The sequence below is a fragment of the Thamnophis elegans genome, chromosome 12 (assembly GCF_009769535.1).
Source record: "Thamnophis elegans isolate rThaEle1 chromosome 12, rThaEle1.pri, whole genome shotgun sequence".
Lineage (NCBI taxonomy): Eukaryota > Metazoa > Chordata > Lepidosauria > Squamata > Colubridae > Thamnophis > Thamnophis elegans.
The window spans coordinates 15,232,724-15,254,372 of record NC_045552.1 but is presented as its reverse complement, the minus strand read 5'-3'; the positions used below and the strand labels follow the sequence as shown (position 1 = coordinate 15,254,372).

At 44.3% G+C, this 21,649-nt stretch overlaps 2 protein-coding genes across 2 annotated transcripts in view; one reads left to right on the top strand and one right to left on the bottom strand.

Annotated features, from left to right (window-relative positions):
* Window positions 1-1,884: 1,884 nt before the first annotated feature.
* Window positions 1,885-4,365, bottom strand: LOC116515616 (the record flags this gene model as incomplete). Its single annotated transcript, XM_032227742.1, has 1 exon — window positions 1,885-4,365. A coding segment is annotated over one exon (2,481 nt), but the record flags the coding sequence as incomplete, so codon positions are not given.
* Window positions 4,366-12,119: 7,754 nt separating this feature from the next.
* PTPRU (protein tyrosine phosphatase receptor type U) overlaps window positions 12,120-21,649 on the top strand; it is a 423,380-nt gene continuing 413,850 nt past the window's right edge. The window contains 1 exon segment of the mRNA XM_032228173.1: window positions 12,120-12,510. Coding sequence (XP_032084064.1) covers window positions 12,438-12,510 — 73 coding nt within the window. The 5' untranslated portion in view covers window positions 12,120-12,437.

Below are 21,649 nucleotides of genomic sequence, written 5' to 3'. Positions count from 1 at the left end.
AATATTCAAGGATTTGTCAATTCTCTCCCCAGCCAGGTCCAACACTGCCTGTAACCTCATGATCCTGTTTATCATGTAAATCGGGGTGCGGTATCCCCAAGACCCATCTTCAGCCCATGTGGCTCTTCCATATGTGCATACAATTCTCTCTGAACTCCATGTATCTGATTTCTCATATTCAGTAAGTTCCTTGCAAGGAAAGTTAGAGAAAGCTGTGTTCACCTCTCTTTTCTGACGAATGGGATCAATTGATTCATATAAAGACGGGGTTGCTTCCTTCCAAAAGTGCAATTGGGAAGATTGAAGTTCTGACAGGATTTAGGTTTTCCCATTTTGAACTTCAAAGTATTTCCTCTTGTTCCTACTAGGCATTCAGTGCATTCCAATGGGGCAGGGGTTACAGATCCCTTCCCATCTTTTGGAAGAACGAGTGTAGGATGGAGGTTCCTACCTGGTTGCAAGAGCGGTTCCAGAACCACCATCCCTTTTCCTTCTGCAGTCAATGAGACTGTTGCCGTTCGGCTTACAATCTCACCAATTGTTACAGCTCGGCACTGGTATGATTCTGAGTAATTAGAATGAGTAATCCAGACCTTCAAGTAACTAGATTTCTCATCATAGTTACGTATTACGCCCATGTGCCGAGTCTTGCTCAGTACCTGAGGTTCCATACTTGACAAATTCTCTTCACCTGACCACCATTGCAACAACCACACATGTCTCACATTCCCTATGATTTTACAATATATCCTCACCATGATCGGAAGCTGATCATTCGTTATGTCATATTTCATGTCCAAACTAAAATCAAGGGATGTCCGCTTACCCCGAGTCCTTGTCCTTTCTGGATAGGGCTCTGGGTATGGTCTCTGAATAGGCCTCAAAGTATGGCACATTATGGTTGAATTATAGTATTCACTTGGTGCCCAAGTAACATTAGGATCCAACCTACATTGCCAATAGTTCCCGGATCCCTCGGAACAGGGGGATAACCCTTCCTCTGGATAACAATCCACTATCCAGCGTTTTACATAGGCAAAACCCAGTCCCTGTGTACTCGGGACTTTATAGAAACAATGCTTACAAAGAGGAAAAGGTCCTGGTCCCATTTTCTCTAGCAGTGGTTCAGAAGTTACCTTTACAGGGGAGTCATTTTTCACCGTGAGGGCCCTGACACCTGGTGTTTGTTGGGTGCTCTCCTCCCTCACATATGGTGGCTGCGAGGTACTCCCACTAATCTCATTCCCCCCTGTAGGAGATGGGTCTACATAATCAGGGGAAACCTCCCATATCTGCACTGGTGGAGCCCCTGGAGCAATCTTATTTTTCATGGCAGCATTTTTCATGGCAGCATAGAAATAGAGAAAGTTAAGAAGAACAGAAATAGCTAAGAGAAAAATCACGACTAGGATCGCTGGGATCAGACCATTCCTAATGCATGCAGTCTGGCGTAGACGGCGGTTGGTTTCCATGGTTGGTTCTCCTTGTTGGACGGGGACGAAGGTTCCACGGTAGACCGATGCGTTGCCTGTGCGATGGGTGTCGGCGGCACCTGGAGCGACACCTGCAGAGGGGTCTTCACCACCTGGCCGTAGAGCGATTGCCTCCCGTGAATCAGCAGGCGAGGTGGCGTCCTCCTTCCTTCTTCTCCTTTGGCAGGGTGTAGAGGCTGGACAGAGTCCTTGGAAACAGTCTCACACGAGGATGCAGCCAATTTCAGGCGTGTCCAATGGATCCAAGGCTTAATTTCAGCTACCTTAACAGCAAGGGGAGAACAAATAACAACAGTATATGGTCCACACCATCTGGGTTCCAAAGGCACCTTTTTCCAGTCCTTTACCCAGACCTCCTGTCCTGGGTGGAAATTATGTACTGGAGTTACAATCACATGAGGACGACATGACAGCACATATTTTGTAATTGATGGACAACAGTATTCAAAGCTTGCAACTGTCTGATTTTCACTGTGTCTGCCACTTGAGTAGTAGGCAATACCTGTGGACTAACCAAATTAGGAACCCTTCCATACATTAACTCATATGGTGAGATACCCAACTCCCCTGTGGGTGCGCACCTCACGGCTAGCAATGCCATGCTGAGGGCATCTGGCCATTTGAGATGAGTTTCTTGACAAATTTTAGCCAATTTATTCTTTATAGTTCTATTGGCCCTTTCAACGACGCCCGCCGATTGGGCATGGAAAGAACAGTGTAACTTCCAGGTAATCCCTAATACCTGGGCAACCTTCTGAGTGGCTGCATGAATGAACTCAGGCCCATTATCTGAAGAGATACGTGAGGGCAACCCATATCGTGGAATAACTACATTTAATAGAGTTCGGGTTACCTCCAAAGCTTTTTTCGTTCTAGTGGGAACACATTCAGGCCACCCCGTGTATGTACAAACAACAACTAACATAGCAGTGTACGATCCCACTTTTGGCATGTCTGTAAAGTCAATCATTAAATAATCAAAAGGATAAGCCCCCCTAGGTTGGTGCCCAGGGGGAAGACTCGGGCCCTGACGTGGGTTATTAGCAGCACACACCTGACATCGAGAACAAACAGCAGCTGCTAGACTAGACAAATTGTCAATATAGACTTCCCTTGTCAAAGCCTTTCTCAAAACTGTCTTCCCTAGATGTAAATGCCTATGCAAGGAAGAAACAACCTCCCATGCTAACTGCTGAGGTACAAACACCCTATTGTCCGGCAGAGTCCACCACCCATTCACCAGTGTTGCCCCTATAGCTTCAGCCTGCTGGACTTCTGAGTGGCTATATGAGGGGGGTTCATCTTTCTGGTTCGGGATCCACAAAGTAAGACAGTTAGCTTGCAGGGAGAATGGATCCAAAGCTGCTGCTCTTGCCACCTGGTCAGCCTTGTGGTTTCCTCTTTCAGCTGTTGAAATCCCCTTCTGATGACCTCGTACATGCATAATGGCAACTTGTTTGGGGAACCACACACTGTCCAATAGACGCAAAATTTGGGGTCCATATTTAATGTCTTTTCCTCCTGCTGTGATAAGACCTCTTTCTTTGTACAAAGCTCCATGCACTTGAACTGTAAGAAAGGCATACTTTGAATCTGTGTAAATGTTGACACGTAGGCCTTTTGCTAATTCCAATGCCCTAGTGAGTGCATGCAATTCTGCCAACTGAGCACTAGTTCCTGCAGGCAAGGGCTTAGCTTCCCATACATCCTCAAGAGTAACTATTGCATAAGCTGCTTTTCTTACACCTTCATGGATAAAACTGGTTCCATCAGTAAAAAGAGTTGCATCTGGGTCGGAAAAGGGTTCATCCTTCAAATCTGGACGACTTGCATAGGTTTCTTCAATAGTTTGCAGACAATCATGAGAGATCTCAGAGTCTGGTTCAGGTAATAGAGTGGCAGGATTCAAAGCATATGACTGAACAAGTTTTATGAGGGGGTTATGGGTAATAAGCCCCTGATACTTCAACATACGTGGATTGGTAAGCCATAAATGGCCTTTCTGATCCAGAACAGCCCGAAGAGCATGTGGGGTGTAGATATTCAACTGCTGTCCAAAAGTAAGTTTATTCGCTTCCTGAGTAAGTAAAGCTGTGCCTGCTACAGCCTTAAGACAAGAGGGCCACCCTTTTGCTACCTGATCCAATTGTTTTGACAAATATGCAACTGGTCGATACCACGTTCCCATCTTCTGAGTTAACACCCCCACAGCCATATTCTGTTTAGTGTCCACAAATAAATGAAAAGGTTTATCTAAATTAGGCAGTCCCAGACTCGGGGCTTGAGTCAAAGCATGTTTCAAGTTTAAAAAACTTTTCTGTTCCTCTTTTTCCCATCGCAAAGGTTCCTTTTCATTTCCTTTTGTAGCTTCATAAAGTGGCTTTGCTAACAAGGCGAAGTTAGGAATCCAAATGCGGCAAAATCCCGCTGCCCCTAAAAAGCCTCTTAATTCCTTCCTATTTCTTGGGGCTGGTAATTGACAAATGGCTTCCTTTCTTTCATGTCCCAAAGTTCTTTGCCCTTGCTGGATATCATATCCCAAATACCTAACATTCAACTGGACCAATTGTGCTTTGGCCCTAGAAGCTTTATAGCCTTTTTCTTGTAACAGAAGTAGAAGGGATGCAGTATTGGTATGACAAACCTCTTCTGTTTGTCCTGTCACCAAAAGATCATCCACATATTGTAACACAACATCAGGAGCGGGCAAATCTAGAATTTCCAAGTCCGTCGCTAACGCTGCGCTGAAGTGCGTTGGCGAATTTTTAAACCCCTGTGGGAGGCGTGTCCAAGTATATTGTTGTTTCCTTCCTGTTGTCGGATTTTCCCATTCAAAGGCAAACAAGTGCTGACTCTTTTTATGAATGGGTATAGAAAGAAAGCATCTTTTAAATCAATAACTGAAAACCATTTAGCTTCTGGTGGAATCAGTCCAAGCAACACATAAGGATTTGGCAACGTAGGATAAATTGTGACTGTTGAACTATTAACCCTACGAAGATCCTGAGCCAATCTATATTTTCCTCCCCCTTTTGGTATAGGTAGAATCGGTGAATTCCATGGTGAATCAGTGGGCACCAGAATCTTATAAGTCAGATACAGTTGTATGACTTCCTGAATAGCCTGCACAATTTCTCTTGGGTACCCCCTCTGGCGGATGCATACAGGACGACTCATTGGTAGTTCCTCAACAATGACAGGGGTGTGGTGAGCAGCAAAACCAGGGGGGTTATCTTCCGCCCACAGCTCAGGAACCCGGAACTCCCTCCATTTGTCTCCTGAGACTTCCTGCACCACCATGATTCTCCAAGCCTCTTCCCGAGGAACTTCTAAGTTCACATTTCCATATTTTACTCCTACGGATCCCTTGTCATCAAAAAATATCTGTGCTCGAAGTTTGCAAAGCAAATCTCTACCCATAAGTGGAAGCGGGCAGCTGGGCAAATATACGAACTGGTGAGTCAACATTTTTCCTCCCGCCGTGCATAATAGAGGCTCTAAAAGTGGCTGGGTTTGTGGTTTTCCTGTTGCCCCTTGAATGTTGATAGATTGAGAAGAAATATGTCCCAAAGGTTGAGTTAATACTGAACGGGTTGCTCCTGTATCTACAAGGAAAGAAACTTCTTTGCCCCCCACATTCAGACAGACCATAGGTTCGGGGAGGCTAATTGAACCTACACTGCCCCGTCAATCCCACTCCTCAGCTTCTGCCAATCCAATCAAAGGAGTGTCGGGGGAAAATCTCTTTGCCTCTCCCTTTCGCAGGCTGTTAATGGGCTTCCTGATTGTTCCACGTCCCCTGAAGGTGTTGGGTCGGCTAAGAGAGAAATTTCTTGGCAAAGGGGTAGGATTTCTAGTTACTCTTGGCTGTTCAATCTCCCTTCTCTCAATTCCTTCTCTTCTGGGACAATCTCTTTTCCAGTGCCCATACCTGTGACAAATGGCACACTGATTTTGACCTAATGAGGGGACTATAGTTCTCTCCCTACTTCCTCTATGTCCCCCCGGCACAGTCATTAAAGCGGTGGCTAGCAATTCTGCTTTTTTCTTCATCTGCTTATCTTTTTTCCTCTCCTCCAACAAATCCCTGTTGACAAATGTCTTCCTGGCAACTTCCATGAGTTCACTAAGGGGTTTTCCCCAACGCTCCTTCCAACTTTTGAAGCTTATGCCTTATGTCTGGAGCTGATTGTGAAATAAAAGCCATTGCTAGCATGCGAGCATTTTCAGGAAGGGTGGGGTCGATAGGTGTATACATCTGATATGCTTCAACCAGCCTAGAATAAAAAGCCTCTGGACTTTCAGTAGCTTCCTGGGTTATTAAACTTGGCTTCGACATGTTGTTGCAGGCTTTCCTGCCATGCGCACAGCTTTTATGATCACTGTTGATAATTGAGCAACAAGTTCAATTGATGCGAATCATAAGGACTCCAGTTAGGATCTTTTGAGGGGAAACGCTGTTCAATAAAGTCTGCTAAGGTGGTACGTGCTGGGACATCTGGTTTTAAAATATTAGACACTGCATTCCTGATTTCTCCCTTTCTTCAGCATTGAAAAGTGTTGCCATAAGTTGTTGCAATCTAGCCAAGTTGGATGATGAGTATCCACAATAGTTTTTACCAATTACTGCCACTTCATTTGGTTTAGCACTATAAGGCCCATAGTGCATTTTCCAATTAAGCAAATAAGAGGTGGGTAAAAGGAACATGCTGAAATAACGACCTGTTGAAACTTGGGAGGGGTCATCTGGGTTTACTAAGAATTTGTCACTCGTCTGAGAGGTGCTGTAAAAACAGTCTCTGTCTTTGCTCTGGTTCTGGCTGACACTGGTTCCACTTCTCCACCCACAGCTCCCAACAATTGGTCCATCTCTTCCTCCTTCTTTTTCCCAAAACTCTGGTCCCATGGTGTCGGGGGAACTTATAGGAGCTTTTTTCTGTCTTTCTCTCCTTTATATCTTATCTGTTCCATGCTAGTAAGTACGAGCATCTAATCCTGCTCAATTCCTTAATAGGTAACTGGCTTGTGGACCCCCCCGTGCTGGGTGTAGTTCTTCTGGTATAAGTCAGGGACAAGGATTGCGGTGTGACTGGCAAATTGACCCCTCTAGGTGCAACATATGGAGGGGGTTGTGGCAATTCTTCTGGTGCACTAGCCAGACTGGTGGTCTCTGCTTAGGACTTTTGGGGTCTGTAACTCTGACAGCCATAAGAATACATTGTTGTTTACATTTCGTTAACCAAGCTGGGGGTTGATTAACCATTTCTTCCAAACATCTATATATGGAGCCTGAGCTAAGCTCCCTATCTTAGGATCAACACCAACCTATGGACTTTTAAAACTAAGTGAGGATCAAGGTACCATATTTCAGGCCACCCAATGTCATATCTGGGCCATTCTAATTCACAAAACCTCCTAAGCTCATGTTTACTCCACACATTCCATAATCCTGACTCATAAATCCTCTTTAAAAATGCTTTAACATAGAATCCAGAGGAGTCTGACTACTACTTCCTCCACCCATAATTTTCCAAATACTGATAACACAATTCTTAACACTTTAACCTTTTAATACATACATATATTCTGGACAGTCCAATTCCCAAAACCTTTATACCTAGCAAGGTGGATCAGACCTCACTCTCCGATTTAAAAAGAAAAACCGGGTCTTAAATAGAAAGCCCACAATTACTTGCCTGTTTTCTGTGGCTTTCCTCCTCCGGTGCTGGCCAGTCTCGTTCCTCCTTTCTCCTCTGGTTTTCCAAGGCTCTTGAGACTGCTAACCGCCGAGGCTGGGTTCTCCTCGCTGTCGGGAAATTCCCTCGGAACAAAAGGTCCGTTTGGCGCCAGAGAGGTTCCTGACCCGATGAGCCCCCAGCCCCCCGGGTTAGGGGTCCCAGAGGTCCCCAAAGACCCTATCGTCTCCTGCCTGGCTCGCCAAGAAATGTAATGGCAAAAACAGGGTCTGCCTTTCTACTTACGTAAGAATAGGAGACAATTGCCTTTGTCCAGAAAAGAAAAGGGTTATTGATGCTCCAGAGACCAGTAGATTTGCACCTACGGATCTGATTTTAGGTACATTTTGACAGAGGTTTATACCTTTTGAAATGGTTATTACAAATCATACAGACGTCATATAGGCGTGCACTAAGACAGGTCATCTTCTCACCTAAATCAGCACAAAGTTATTTCGGGTAAAATTACAATATTTAAGGAAAATTACAATACATGAGTTCCAAACCACAGAGGGAAGTAAAGTAAAGCTAAAGAGAAGTGAAGCTTGGTTACTCATGCAGAAAAAGGAAAATGTCAGAATGCACCCAGATATATTACTAAAAATATGGTTAACCTATAGCTTGTTTACAAGATGGAACTTTGCCTTGGCATGAGCTGTGCCTATGACTAAGATATGGTGTTAAGTTCTCTCCTACTTGCAAAAGCGTTTCCTGCGTTTCATCAAAATAATATGTTCCTTGTTCTTGTTCGTTAGTGAAAGTGCATAAGCAGAGTTTTTATTTTTAGGTTTTAGAATTAGACAAAGACAAGTAGCCTGATTAAGTATTTAGGGTTCAATGATGGACCCCATGCTGTTTCAGAAAGACTTTGGTGGATGTGAATGAGCAGAATTCACAGTAAATTAATAAAAGGGTTTTTTGTCGGGGCAAGGAGTTTGCTTCATGCTGTTGGGAAGCCCAGGTCAGAACGTTGCAATTAAATGGTTTCTTCTACAGAACGAGTCTCCAAACTTGGCAACTTTAATACTTGTGGACTTCAACTCCCAGAATTCCCCAGCCATTTTGGATTATTCTGGCTTGGGAATTCTGAGAGTCGAAGTCCACAAGTCTTCAAGTTCCCAAGTTTGGAGACTCGTTCTGTAGAAGAAACCATTTAATTGCAACGTTTCCTTCTCACCCCTCCCTTAGCCACAACTTAACACAGGCCACTTTTTAATTCAACGCTGGAATCGGTTTCCGCAGAGTTGCTTCTTCTGGGAAAGACAATGTGGTTTCCTCTAACATCACCCTCGAGGCACGATAGACTTTTCTGGCGCTCTGTTGCTCACAAACTGGCAGAGAATCCTGTTGGTTTTTCCTTCCCTGATCCGAATGTACCGAGGCAGCCCTTAAACATCATGCCAAAATCTGGAAGCTCCATCTGACTTGGCTGGCGTACCTCAAGATATTTTTCTTGGGCAGTCATTTATCTTTTCCCAAGCCAGCTATATAAGCCAAATACTTAATGATTCCCATTCCCAAATTCAGAACAGCCCTGGGAAGATTGAATGACCTCCCCGCTGCTGTGCTCAAGGGGAAATTATGGGATATCCCAATTGGACAAAGAGCTTACTCCTGCAGCGAAGGACTCTCCGAAACATGCACCCTTGTTTTGTTGTCTAACTCCATTAGAAACATGCTTGGGTTCAGCCAGTAACTCTTCACCTAGCCAGTTTTCCAGACCATCCATTTTATTTATGGTTGTTACTCTCCAATCTACGTGATTTATTTCTCAGAACGTGGCTAAGGGTTGTTTTGCTGTTTGCCAAAACTTTTCCATGCCAGTTATATATTTAATGGGTTTTCCCTGTGGGTTTGACTTGCTGTTTCACCATGTGCTTTATTTCACAGACGGTCAATGATTATAATAGGTTTACGGGTATAAAGATGCGATGGCTCAGGGGCTAAGATGCTGAGCTTGTCGATCAGAAGGTCGGCAGTTTGGCAGTTCGAATCCCTATTGCCGCGTAATGGAGTGAGCTTCAGTTACTTGCCCCAACTTCTGCCAGCCTAGCAGTTCGAAAGCATGTAAAAATGCAAGTAAGAAAATACAGCATTTAGTCATGCTGGTTACGTGACCACGGAGATGTCTTTGGACAGTGCTGGCTCTTCAGCTTAGAAACGGAGATGAGCACCGCCCCCTAGATTCAGGAACGAGTAACACATATGTGCGAGGGGTGGGGAAACCAAGTTTACGGGTTTTTCCTGAACTCTTTTCCTGTGGCTCCTTTTCTTTCTTTCTGCAATATCCTGGTTAACAGAAGTTGTTGGAATAATGATTGTGCCAAAAGAATGGAGAGAATCTCACATCCTTCTTGGTCTCCTTGCAATCAAAGGAAAGAATTGTGGTTTCCATCTGTGCACAATTTCCAGCAACAAATATAATTCCCCCCCCTTTCCTTATTTCTTTTTAAAGTACAGTACATGCAGAGAGATTTCCTTCTACATAATTTTTAAAAAGTTTGGCCATCTGGGAAGTCAAACTTTCCCCTGTTGAATGTTTGTTTCTTTGCTGTAACATGGAACATGTGTTTTGAAATTTTATCTTCATTTCACTGGTATGAAGTATAGGTATTCCTCAATTTACAGCGATTTGTTTAGTGGTTATACAAAGACACAAAGGCACTGAATAACAGAATAGCACAGTTGGAAGGGACCTTGGAGGTTTTGTAGTCCAACTCCATGCTCAAGCAGGAGACCCTATACAATTTCAGACAAATGGCTGTCCAGTCTCTTTTTAAAAGCCTCCGATGATGAAGCACCTATAACTTCTAAAGGCAAGTCATTCCACTGGTTTATTGTTCTCACTGTCAAAAAATTCTCCTTAGTTCTAGGTTGCTTCTCTTCTTGGTTAGCTTCATCCATTGCTTCTTGTCTGCCTTCTGGTGCTTTGGAAAACAGATGGATCGCCTCTTCCTTGTGGCAGCCCTTCAAATATTGGAACACTGCTATCATGTCACCCCTAATCCTTCTTTTCACTAGATTAGACATATGCAATTCCTGTAACCACTTTTCATATATTTTTCGCTTCTGATCCCCTAATTATCTGTGCTGCGCTTCTCTGCACTTCTTCCAAAGTCTCCACATCTTTTCTACATTGTGGCGACCAAAACTGGATGCAGTATTTCCAAGTGTGGCCTTAGCGAGGCATTATAAAGTGGTATTAACACTTCATGTGATCTTGATTCTATCCCTCTATTCATGCGTCCTAGGATTGCATCGGCTTTTTTGGTGGCTGCACCACACTACTGGCTCATATTTAAATGACTGTCCACTAGAACTCCGAGATCCTTCTCACAGTCACAGGTATTGAATCAAGTCATTGAAAAATGTCACTCTGGACTGGTCCTCACACTTACAACTGGTTTGCCATCATGGGCCTATTTCTTACTCATTATATCTATATTCTGCCTTTCTTATACAATTCCGAGCAACTAACCTAACACTCCAGTTCCGCAAGATGGATTTGGCTGAGAGAGAGGGACTGGCCCAAAGCCACCCAGCCAGCTTTCATATCTATGGTGGGACTGGAACTCACACGCTCCTGGTTTCTAGTCCAGTTTCTGGTCCACTATTCCACCCAGCTGGTTCTCTTGACTTTGGCGACCACACAGTCACTTTCATTTCGTTTCTTGGCAATGGCACAGAAGTGGTTTGTGTGCTATCACCTCTGGGACGGTGTCCCCCTCCCATTTCCCAATCTCACTCGCAACCTCGTGTCTTTGTGATCTCCCACCCAAATAAAGACCAGACCTGACCCTGCTTAGCTTGAGTTCAGTCCAGACCAACCAAGCACTGACACCAGGCTATAAATCTGGTACATACTCAGAACACCTTCTAGGCGTGCATCTGGCGAATAGATACATACAGAAATAGACAGGGGATTTTGGAAAGGACTGCAGTTTTAGATCAGTTTGCTCAAGGCTCAGAAGGTGGCAGTCAGGTTGCTTCATCTGAGAGGGACCACAAGGGCTGCAAGAGAGATAAACAATCCCAGGCTCTCTTCTTTCACTGTCTTTGGCATCTCCGTTGAAAGAAGCTTCACGTCTTTCCTGGCAGGAAATCCATGAAAAGTCTAAATCAAAGAAGCTTTGGATGGAGTTGGATCCCCCTCCCTCACCCTTAGCTTTGACGCAAACAGTCCTGCCCGCTTGCTACAGCAAATAGCTGTAAATAGACGCCTCATATAACATGCATGGTTCAATACTTTTCAGGGGGCATGGAGTTAAAAAAGTCAAGATGGTGGTCACCATGGTGCGATCCACGCACATCTAAATCCCGCTGAGGTTTGATTCCCATGGCAGACGCTGCCATCCCAAATTTTTTTTGGGGGGGGAACTCTACTGTGTGTCCCCCCAATTTTGCTTTGCTTTGCTTGCTTGCTCCTCCAACTTTCTCCTCCAGTGGCGGATTAAGGCTCCCTAGTGCCCTAAGCGCTGAGAAATCTTGGTGTCCCCTCCTTTGTACATACAAGTCTTCATTGGGGTCCCCCCCCTCTTTCTGAACTTTGTGATGCGCCCTTTGGACCTGGCGCCCTAAGCCCGTGCTTAGTCTACTTAATGGTTAATGAACCACCGTTCGCCTCCCAACACGCCAAACCCATTTGCGGGTCTCTAAGCGAGTCGAGCCCATTTGCGTCCGGACTTCCCGGCGTCAAGCCCGGCTCAGCGCGCGCGTTTTTACACTCCTTGCCGATCGTGGGAACCGCAAAGCCTCGCTCGCTCCGCCCGCCGCTCCCGTCTTCCGCCAGCAGGAGGCAGCCTTGCCTTTCCAAACCGGGCCGCTTTCTCCCGCTCCGAGCAACCGTTCCAACTCCCACCCCCCCCCCCCCCGCAAGCTCCCCGTTTCGCTTTCCCTTCGCTGGAAGAAGCCCTGACGTCACTTCGGTGGCTCGCGTTCGTTCGTGCTCCCCCCCCCCTTTCTCTCTCTCTGAGCCGAAGCTTTTCGGTTCCAATCGGGCTTTGGCTGTTTCGGCTGCGTGGAATCCATGGTTTGTCGGGGGAACTTTCCGCCGCGTCTGTGAAGCCAAAAGGCAGCTCTCGCCCCGCCGCGGCCAGAAGAGCGACGAAAAGAGGCGAGGACAAGGCTCGCGGAGGGGAAAGGATAACTTTTTTGGGTGGGGGGACGGGAGGTGGTGGTGGTGGTGGGTCCAGGCTTGTCCCGATGCAAGATGCCCGGCACCCGCGCTTTGATCTTCGTGCTCACCTTCCAGATCTGCTCCTTGGAGACCGAAACGCCGACAGGTCAGTCAGTTCCCGGAGCGACTCGCTCACTTTGCCCGGCTCCGGGGTCTATGGGTTCGTTTCTGTATCTCTCTCTCTCTCTTCTATCCCTTTCTCGCCAAACTCCCTTCTTCCCCCGTCCGCGCTCGGCGACTCCGGCTTGGCGGTTGCGGTGTCTGAGCAGCGTGTTTGTGTTTTTTTTTTGGGGGGGGGTTGGTTGTTTCCCCCCCCTCTCCCCGTTCTTCACACAACTTGTTTATCCCGCTGCTCGCCTCGCCTCTCTTCTTCCCGCGAACTTCGAAGGGTTTACGTAGGACCCGAGCCAGCAGCTCGGGCTCCGGCCGAGGAAGAGAGACGGAGTTTGAAATCGGCGTGTTTATTATGTTGGAAATGCCCCGGTTTGCTTTCCTTTGAAGCGCTGGGGGGACGGGGGGCAGCATTACTGTATCCCCCCCCCGTTTTTGCAGCAGTTGTAAAAATAAAATAATAGTTGGGAAAGTCCTTTCTCTCTTCTTTTCTCTTTTATCTCCCTTTCTCTCTCCCTTCTTCGCTCTCTCTCTTCCTTTCTCTCTCCCTTTCACCACATTCTCTCCCTTTCTCTCCCTGCCTCCCTTTCCCTCTCTCCCTCTCTCCCTCTCTTTCTTTCTCCTCCTCGCTCTCTCTTCCTTTCTCTCTATCTTTCTCTCCCTTTCTCCCTCGCTCGCTTCCTTTCTCTCTTTTCCTTTCTCCGCGCTCTCCCTCCCTCTTTCCCTTTCTCTCTCCCTTTCTCTCTCTCTCCCCCTCCTCTCTTGCGCGGGTGTCCGTAGGCCGCTGCAAGCCCCGAGAGGCATAAACCTCCTTTACTCCTGAGTATACCTGCCTAGGTAGCGTCGTAGAGAGCGTCTCCTGCCCAATCCCCCCTTCCCCTTCCCACCTCTGTCGGCTACTCTCGGGATCGCGCGGCGAATGTTTCGCAAGGCTCCGCGGTCCCTTGCTGAGGAGCGACGCGGTCTGTGCGAATGGATCCTGCCTTGCCTTCTCCCCACCTCTGGCAGGCCAGTTAGTGGCTCTTCCACGCCTTTAGGAAAGGTCTCCTTATGGGGTTTTAAAAAGACTTACTCCCAAAGTAAGCCTCTCTCTCTCTCTCTCTCTCTCTGTGTGTGTGTGTAATAACAGAGCCACTAAAAATACTTGCCCAAGCCAAGCCAAACGGCTGGGATTTGGACTTTGTTCCCAGAGGGTTCTACACTCCCTCCCTTCCTCCCTTCTTTAGTTAACCTGGAACTAAAGGGCCTTTGAGCTTGGTTCTATAGTGCCTGGATGAGGATGGGGGGCAGTGAGAGAAGAGGTCCCACCTTTTCTTTCCTACTCTGCAATCACTCCCAAAGCTTTCCTCCGTTGATTCTTCCCTTCGCTGATTCTCCTTCACTATTACTTCCTTATGAATCTCAGGAGCCTTGTCTGAGTGCTGGAGGAGGGGGGGGGGCACGTTGTTGTGTTACTGACCCCACTTTGTGTTTAGGCACGAGGGAAAGAGAGTGGGAAATGCAAGACGAGGACGCGCGTGGTGAGCTTCTGTTGTGAAATCCCACTTTCCCTTGGAAGGGGGGGTATCTTTGAAGTCTCCCCAAAGAAACCGGGAGTCTTTCCTACAGCGACTTTACCTAACCGCTGATGTTTACTAATAGCGGTTCCCGTGCATAGGAAACGGGTTGATCTGTCTCAAAAGGATGGATTTATGCCGTTTCCTGTATATATTTTTCCTGCCTGGAATAAATGGTTTCCTTTCTCCAAACCGCTTTTAAAGTTTTTTTTTTTGCCAACAAGCTGCAGAAAAAGACAAAAAAAATGCTGAAAAAGGAGGGTCTTTTGTCTTCGGCTGTCAACAAAAGGTACGAGGCAGGCAAGATCTCTTAAAGAACTGGGGGCTTCACCTGCCTGATTCCTATCCAAAATGTAGATGGTTTGTAATCCAATTCTTAGGAAGCAAATCGGTTATGGGTCTGAAGCCTTCTCTTCTTTCTTTCTTTTTCTCCTCTGCTCAAATACTACAATTTTTTTTAAAAAAAGTTTTACTCCAGCCGGGGCATTTGGCCAAACTTGACTGGTATTTCTGTGGTACACCAGTTAAAAAAAATTTGGTGAGTTTGCAATGACCCTTTTGAGGCTTTCACTGGAAAGAGAATCCTTAACCGAAATCCCTTTGATTGCTGTGTTTTGGGAAGCCTTGTTGTTCCCTTACTACTTTATCCTGGTCTGCTTTCACTTTTAGTGGTTGCCCAAACAACAGATCAAGTCTTGGGGGCAGAGGATAAAATGCCAGACAGATAAATTTGTGCAAAAATTATTTGCAGATACCATTTTTTTCCTTTGTGAGATTTAAGGGGAATGGAGATGTTGGGCAAAGGATTTTAATGAGAGCCATTCTTCTCCTGAGACTGGGGCATAACAGATAAATTGAATAGCCTGGAAACCTCTGATAAAATATTATTATATTGCCCCCTCCTTCCCTGATTTTTTCCAGGGAGGCTTCTGAGGACCCATGTTGCTGTTGTTTAGGTGGGATCCAGTTCAGTGAGAATTTAATGGTCCTCTTAAGCTTCTCTTTCCTTGTCTTGCTAGCTAATAGTGGAAGCTGGGCAGATACAACAAGGTGCCTTGGTGCCTCTTTTCTCTTCAGAAGAAGAAATGTGCTTAAGTGGATCATCATGTCTGCAGGCCAACCGAAGTTCTTGAGATGGAGCTGGGTTGCTAGAGATCTTGCGTATATCCCTTAAATGCCTACATGGGCTATTTTCATCCTTGCCAGCAGCCAGATAAGTCTTCAAAACAATTCAAGCAACTACAGGTAGTCCTCAACTTACAACCGGAATTGAGCCCAAATTTATGTTGCTAAGTGAGATGTTTGTTTGAAGTGAGTTTTGCCCCATTTTTACGACCTTTCTGGCCACAGTTGTTAATCAAATCACCGCCCTTGTTAAGATAGTAGCACGGTTGTTAAGTGGCTTCCCCACTGACTTCGCTTGTCAGAAGGTCACCAAAGGGTACCCCCGACCCCGGGACACTGCGACCGTCGTAAATATGAGCCAGTTGACAAGCGTCTGGATTTTGATCATGCGACCATTGGAGATGCTTCAACGGTTGTTAAGTATTTAAAAAATGGTCATTTTCCCCAGTGCCATTGTAACTTCGAATGGCCACTAAATGAACTGTTGTAAGTCAAGGACTCCCTGATAGCCCGCATTGAGAGCTGTGGCTCCCTATTCAATGCATTCACAGTTCTCGTGATGGAGTGAAATGGTACCATTGATGTTATGGCTTCTTTATGGAACAAGGGGGAAGGCCTTTTCATGAGAGCACATAATAAGATGGTTGTTTTTCACCCATTAATACTGAGACTCTTATTAAAGAGAAGGACTAGCTTGGGAAAAGGGGGGGGGGTGCAAGGGAACCCAAACATATTCCTGCTGGGAATGGTCTGTTTTCCATGTTGGCGATTCTCCTCCTGATTCTTTTTTCTTTTTTGGGTCTGGAAAGGTAGAGGATTTTCTGCTTTTTTAAAAAAAATATTTTTTATTGTTTACATATAAATATATTGAATACATCTAATTGTCCTGGCATTCCACTTGCCATGAAATAAGGGTAAAAACTATTATAAAATAGTATACTATTTTAAACAATGCTAGCGTTGTAGAGTTATTTTTGACCATCATATTCTAGAATGTCAACTTATCTATCATTCTAATGCCTGCATGATATTTCTTTCATGTCCACCTAACCTGATTCTTTCGCATTCCAACTGCTGCCTCGTGCTTCTAACCATTGATAGAACCCCACATTGCATAGTATTCTGTATCTCCTTTATCTTTTTATTTTTAGCGTTAGTCTGTCCATTTCCGCACAGGCTGTGGTCTCTGGCAACTCTGCTTCCATCTTGCATTTCCTAAACTGAAACATTATGCCATGCTACAGATAATTAATTTATCCAGTTTCCCTAGATTAATAGCTACAGAGATTTTCTGTCTTTGGTTGCTGTCTTTCTTGTGAGTTTCTAGGTAGGAAGGCCGCAGTCGAAGTAGTAGTTGTTCTGAGATTTTCTCCGTGACGTTTCCTCTCTGACATACGTGCCTTTCCTTGGCCTGACATAATCTTTAAACAAATAAATGCTCAGAAAACTTCAGGAATATTACAGACGTAAAGATGCCTATTGGGTCACTCATTAATGTGATTTGTTTGATATTGAGTTTGTAAACTGTGGTTATGGATTAGTGGTGCGTTACTCAGGTTATTGTGACTCAGCAGTCAACAAGCCACAAGTAAAGCAGGTTTTATTAATGAAGGCGCAATTGGGCTTATGTTGGTGGTTTGTGTAGGCTGGGTATGGATTTATGCATTAATCCAACCAATGAAAACAACGGGATAAATCAATCCCATAATCTTTCAGCCTATTGGGTCATGTCTGCGGCAGGCATTTTGACGTTCATAAAATATTTGGGATTGCAACGCTCCTACTTCCATCCTGACCTGCCACTGGTGTAACTATCAGCGTGTTTCTGACTTGTAAACCAGCTCACAATTGTTGACTTTGTCGGACAAGGATGCTGCAAAGGATTCAGGGTTGTGTGTCTTTTTGTCAAGTCTATCTTGTGTTCAGGATTGCATCTTCTTCTCAAGCCTCTCTTGGGAGGCAGAAAATCGAAGAATACCCTTGTCGCATGCAATACATTTTCTAGAGGTAAAGTACTGCCCTTCTCAAACGGAGGATAGGAAACAATGGTGAAAAAGCTCCCCTTACCAGAAATGTCTATGCAACATGTTCAAAACAGTATGATGACTCTAATGATTGTTATTTTGAATGTCCTTCTTGCTCTTCTGCTTCCTGGCTGTCTGGAGTAAACAGATGGGGCTCTGTGGAAAAACCTCCTTCCTCTTCTTTTGTGATTTAGAATAAAATGAACCATCTGCTGTCATTAATGTGCTGAAACTTCTTCTGGATTATAACTAATCCTAGCAAGTTTGAAGTCCCCAAGACAGGGAGATATTTTCCCTCCCGTAGTTTGATTTTTTTATATCATGAACATTTTTTATGTAGGGGTGACTTTGTAGCCACCTTTTGAATTTCATACCTCGCTGTTCTGCACCTGTTACTGGATAAGTTGGTCATCAATCCATGACTTTCATGTCTAGGTGTTAGGGATGATCCATCAGAGGTGAGAAATTATGTCTCAGAAAGAGGCAAGGTGATAATGTCACAAATAGGGCATTGGAGTTGTCAGTCAGGTGGATTCTTCTTTCCAGTGGAGATTAGTCACAATGGAATTGTTGATCAGCCTCATTGTGCAATTGCAGCTCTGTTTGTGCAATAAACATTGTAACCCAATGCTTAGATGGCAGGAGATTTGAAACTGGCTTCATTCCCCCTCCCCCACAGTTTGTGTAAAACTTCAAACTTCATTTGAAGTTTTATACAAACTGTGCCATCCATACATTCCTATACATTTCTGCTTGTGAAATCTGCATCCAACTTGCATGCATTTGAACCCTGCAGTGCTCCTTGTCTTAAGCAGGTTAGGATGGTTGAGGATGTGATCTTCCTCCTCTTTCTGTTCTGCTTCTATACATGTTGTAGAAGAAACACACAGTGCAGGTAATGCTCGACTTACAACGGTTCATTTAGTGACCATTCAAAGTTATAAAGGCGTTGAAAAAAGTGACTTATGGCCATTTTTCACACTTACAACATTGCACCTGATCAAAACTCAGATTCTTGGCAACTGGTTCATATTTATGATGGTTGCAGTGTCTGGGGTTGCGTGATTCCCCCTTTGAAACCTTTTAACAAGCAAAGCCAATAAACAAGCCAGATTCATTTAACAACCATTACTAACTTAACGGCTGCAGTGATTCACTTAACAGCTTTGGCAAGGAAGGTTGTAAAATGGGACAAAAATCCCTTAACAAATGTCTCGCTTAGCAATAGAAAATTTTGCTCCATTGTGGGTCGTAATGGGAGGGCTACCTAGACACTACCCTAAAGATGTTAGGAAGAGAGAGGAACAGAGCTGACAATGCCAATAAGTACTTCTGAGGTTGATAGGAATTGTGATAAGGGGCAAACAACCCGCGGGAGATAAGACTGTAGTGATCTCTAGTGGTCAAGGGTGGCCCAGGATATCAAAAAACAATGTGGCAGCTGGGATGCTATTGATTTTATCTGCTGCATGTAAAAAAAAAATAGCTGGAGCTTTGATCACAATATTGTGCTTCTCTCTTGGCTTTTTTTGACCACAACTTCTGACAACTTGAATGGTGGTCTAGTTGGATGAGGAGAAGGAAATAATTGTAGGTCAGGAATTTAGGATGGAAAAAAAAACCCAAGTTGGTCCTCTTCAGCTCAGCTTCCATAAGAAGTTGCAATTAGTGATGTCCCCACCATCTGTACAACGTGATCGAGTCCTAATGAAAATAAAGTATATGCATTTTTAGAACCCACCCCAACATTTTTCTAAGTAGATGAATTCTTGTTTCAGTTTTTCTTTTAGCTAAGCTCATCAATAGAAAAACTCACAATCTGGACGTCCCAAAGGTGCTTTTTCAAGAGGCAACTGGACTTTCTGGATTTTCCTTTGAAGACGTTTTGCTTCTCATCCAAGAGTTGGCGAAGCTTTTTGGATGAGAAGCAAACATTCTTCAAAGGAAAAAAAAAAAAAAATCCAGGGAGGGGATGGAGAATATAGATTCAATAAGTAGGTCTGTGTTGTGCTTTGGTTTGGCTTCCAGAAGGTAACTCGGAACATGAATGGAGCACCTGTCTGCCCCTCCTAACAACAGCTGCATCTTATCCTGGAATGACAAACGCCAAATTCCCTTTTTAGAATCAGATGTCCTGTCCTATGAACAAGTGTGACTGCCTCATGTGATTGCTTGCATTTTTAAAAAGAAACTCTAGGCTTGGCCTCCAGCCATTCGACACAGCTCTTTGTAGCAGTGTGCAAAGCATCGGTGTGACAGCAGCTCGAGACAGCTATGTGTTACGTTCCCGTGTGCTTCCACAGACCAAGCAGGAAATGAAATTTTTAAAAAAACCCATTACCAGGAGGCAACAAAGAAACCAGCCAACATCAAAATGCTCCAAGAGCTGACGGATATGCTAAAGTAAACAACCCGCTATTTCTACTCCAAGAGCTGGCATAGCTAGCCAGAGTTTATCTAGCTAATATAATAAATGGAGATCAGAAAGCTCATTTCAATCTGGATTCAGCACTTGGAAGAAGTGGTGAGTTGGAAACGGTGAGGCTGGCTATAGTGATCCATTTTCCAATTGTCTGTGATCCTAAAACTTTCATGGGGATCTAGAAACACATTTTTCCAGCCCACCCTACCCAGTTTCTTTACTAATAAAAACTTAAATTCATTAACACTGTTCTTGGCAAAAGAAAGGCTTATTGCCCTTGGCTGTTAATTAAACATCAACTGTAGTTTTTTTAATGGATGTGCATATTTATTTTGCATTCTGAAAGTTTATGCAGTGAAGGAAGGAAGATGGGAAGGATATTGTAGATCAAATGTCCAGTGAAAAGTGTGAAGGAAGTGGGTACATTTAGTTCGGAGAAAGATAATCTAAGAGGTAGATAAAGCAGCCTTGTAAATACCATGTTTTCCCAAAAATAAGACAGGGTTTATTTCTTTTGACCCCAAAAATAAGCACTTGGCCCTATTTTCAGGGAGATTTTATTTTTTTGAGGTTCAGGAGGCGGTGAGCCTGGTCACCTCCTGGCTGCTGCTGTGTGCAATATTTTCGGGGAGGTCTTATTTTCAGGGGAGGGCTTATTTTCAGGGAAACGGTATCTGAGGACAACATTCATAAAGAGGATGGAAAAAGATTGTTGCTTTGAAGTATGGGTAATCCTTGATTTACAACTATCAGTTTAGTGACTATTTGAAGTTACAACGGCACGAAAAAAAAGTGACACAATCAGTCCTCACACTTAAACACTTGCATCTCTATGATCCTTATGATTCCGTGATCAAAATTTGGTCACTTGTTTTGTGGATATTTTTTTTGTGATTAGAAAAAAAAAGGATAATAAGAAAAAGTGATCTTTTTCTTTTCTTTGTAACCATAGAATAAGGTTTTGTAACTTTGTAAATGCTTCTATTTCCTTTTTGTTCTCTTTCTTCCCTTGTTTTCCTTTTCTCCTTTTCTAGTTGCATTACTTTTTATGTTTTGTGTGAAACTTTTAATAACACACATGTAAAAAAAGAATAATTTTACAACATTACTTTAGTTCGCCAATATTATGTGACATTAACAGCAGTGGCTGCCGTGTTCATCCAGTCTTCAAAAGTTCATGATCTGCTGATATTTTTACAGTAGTACAAATATTTACAGGAGAACCTCAATATTTGCCAAGAGGTGCATGTGTCTGTTTGTGTGTGTATGTATGTGTGTGTATGTGCATATACACCCAATGTCTTGCTCTGTGAATAATATTTCTAAGCTCGTTAAGAATGAAATGCATCTCCTTTCTCACATAAACGTTTATATCTAAAATAGAAGATAGTTTAGTATCTTTAGAAGCTCTTAGTTTTAGTACCTTTCAGGGGGTTGGAACGACCGTTCCTTTCATCTTTTAGCCATTGGCTGGGAATGATGGGAACTGCCTTCTCGTCTGTTTGAAGGAAAATAAATTGGAAAGGCTACAAACAACCCAAGCCGAGACTGCTGGGATGTTATGTTTGGAGAGATTTCATGATGCTGGACCTCCCGTCAGGAGGTAACTGACCTTGCTGGAGAGATAGAAGAGAGAAGAGAAGAGAAAAGAAGGAGAAGAAACAGGGCGACAACTGTAGCTTAGCATGTGCTGGCATCCAGGCCCAGGGCGGGATGCTGGATGCCAAAGGCGGCAGTTGTTTTGAATAAGGTTCGGGTCACAACCCCTCTCCAGATGTACCGGATGGTGGAGATTTTAATTAGGAAGTCTGCTGTGATTTCATTCATGCATTAATGATCGTCGGTGGCTCTAATTTAACCGCTATTCCTTGGTTTTTTTTTTGGCCAGAGTCCTTTTCAAGATGTGCCTTATCCAGTGAGCAGAGGAGGCAAACATTTGATTTATCTATTAAATTTATATACTGCCTGTCTCACTCTACCAAACAACTCCAGGCAGTTTACAATTAA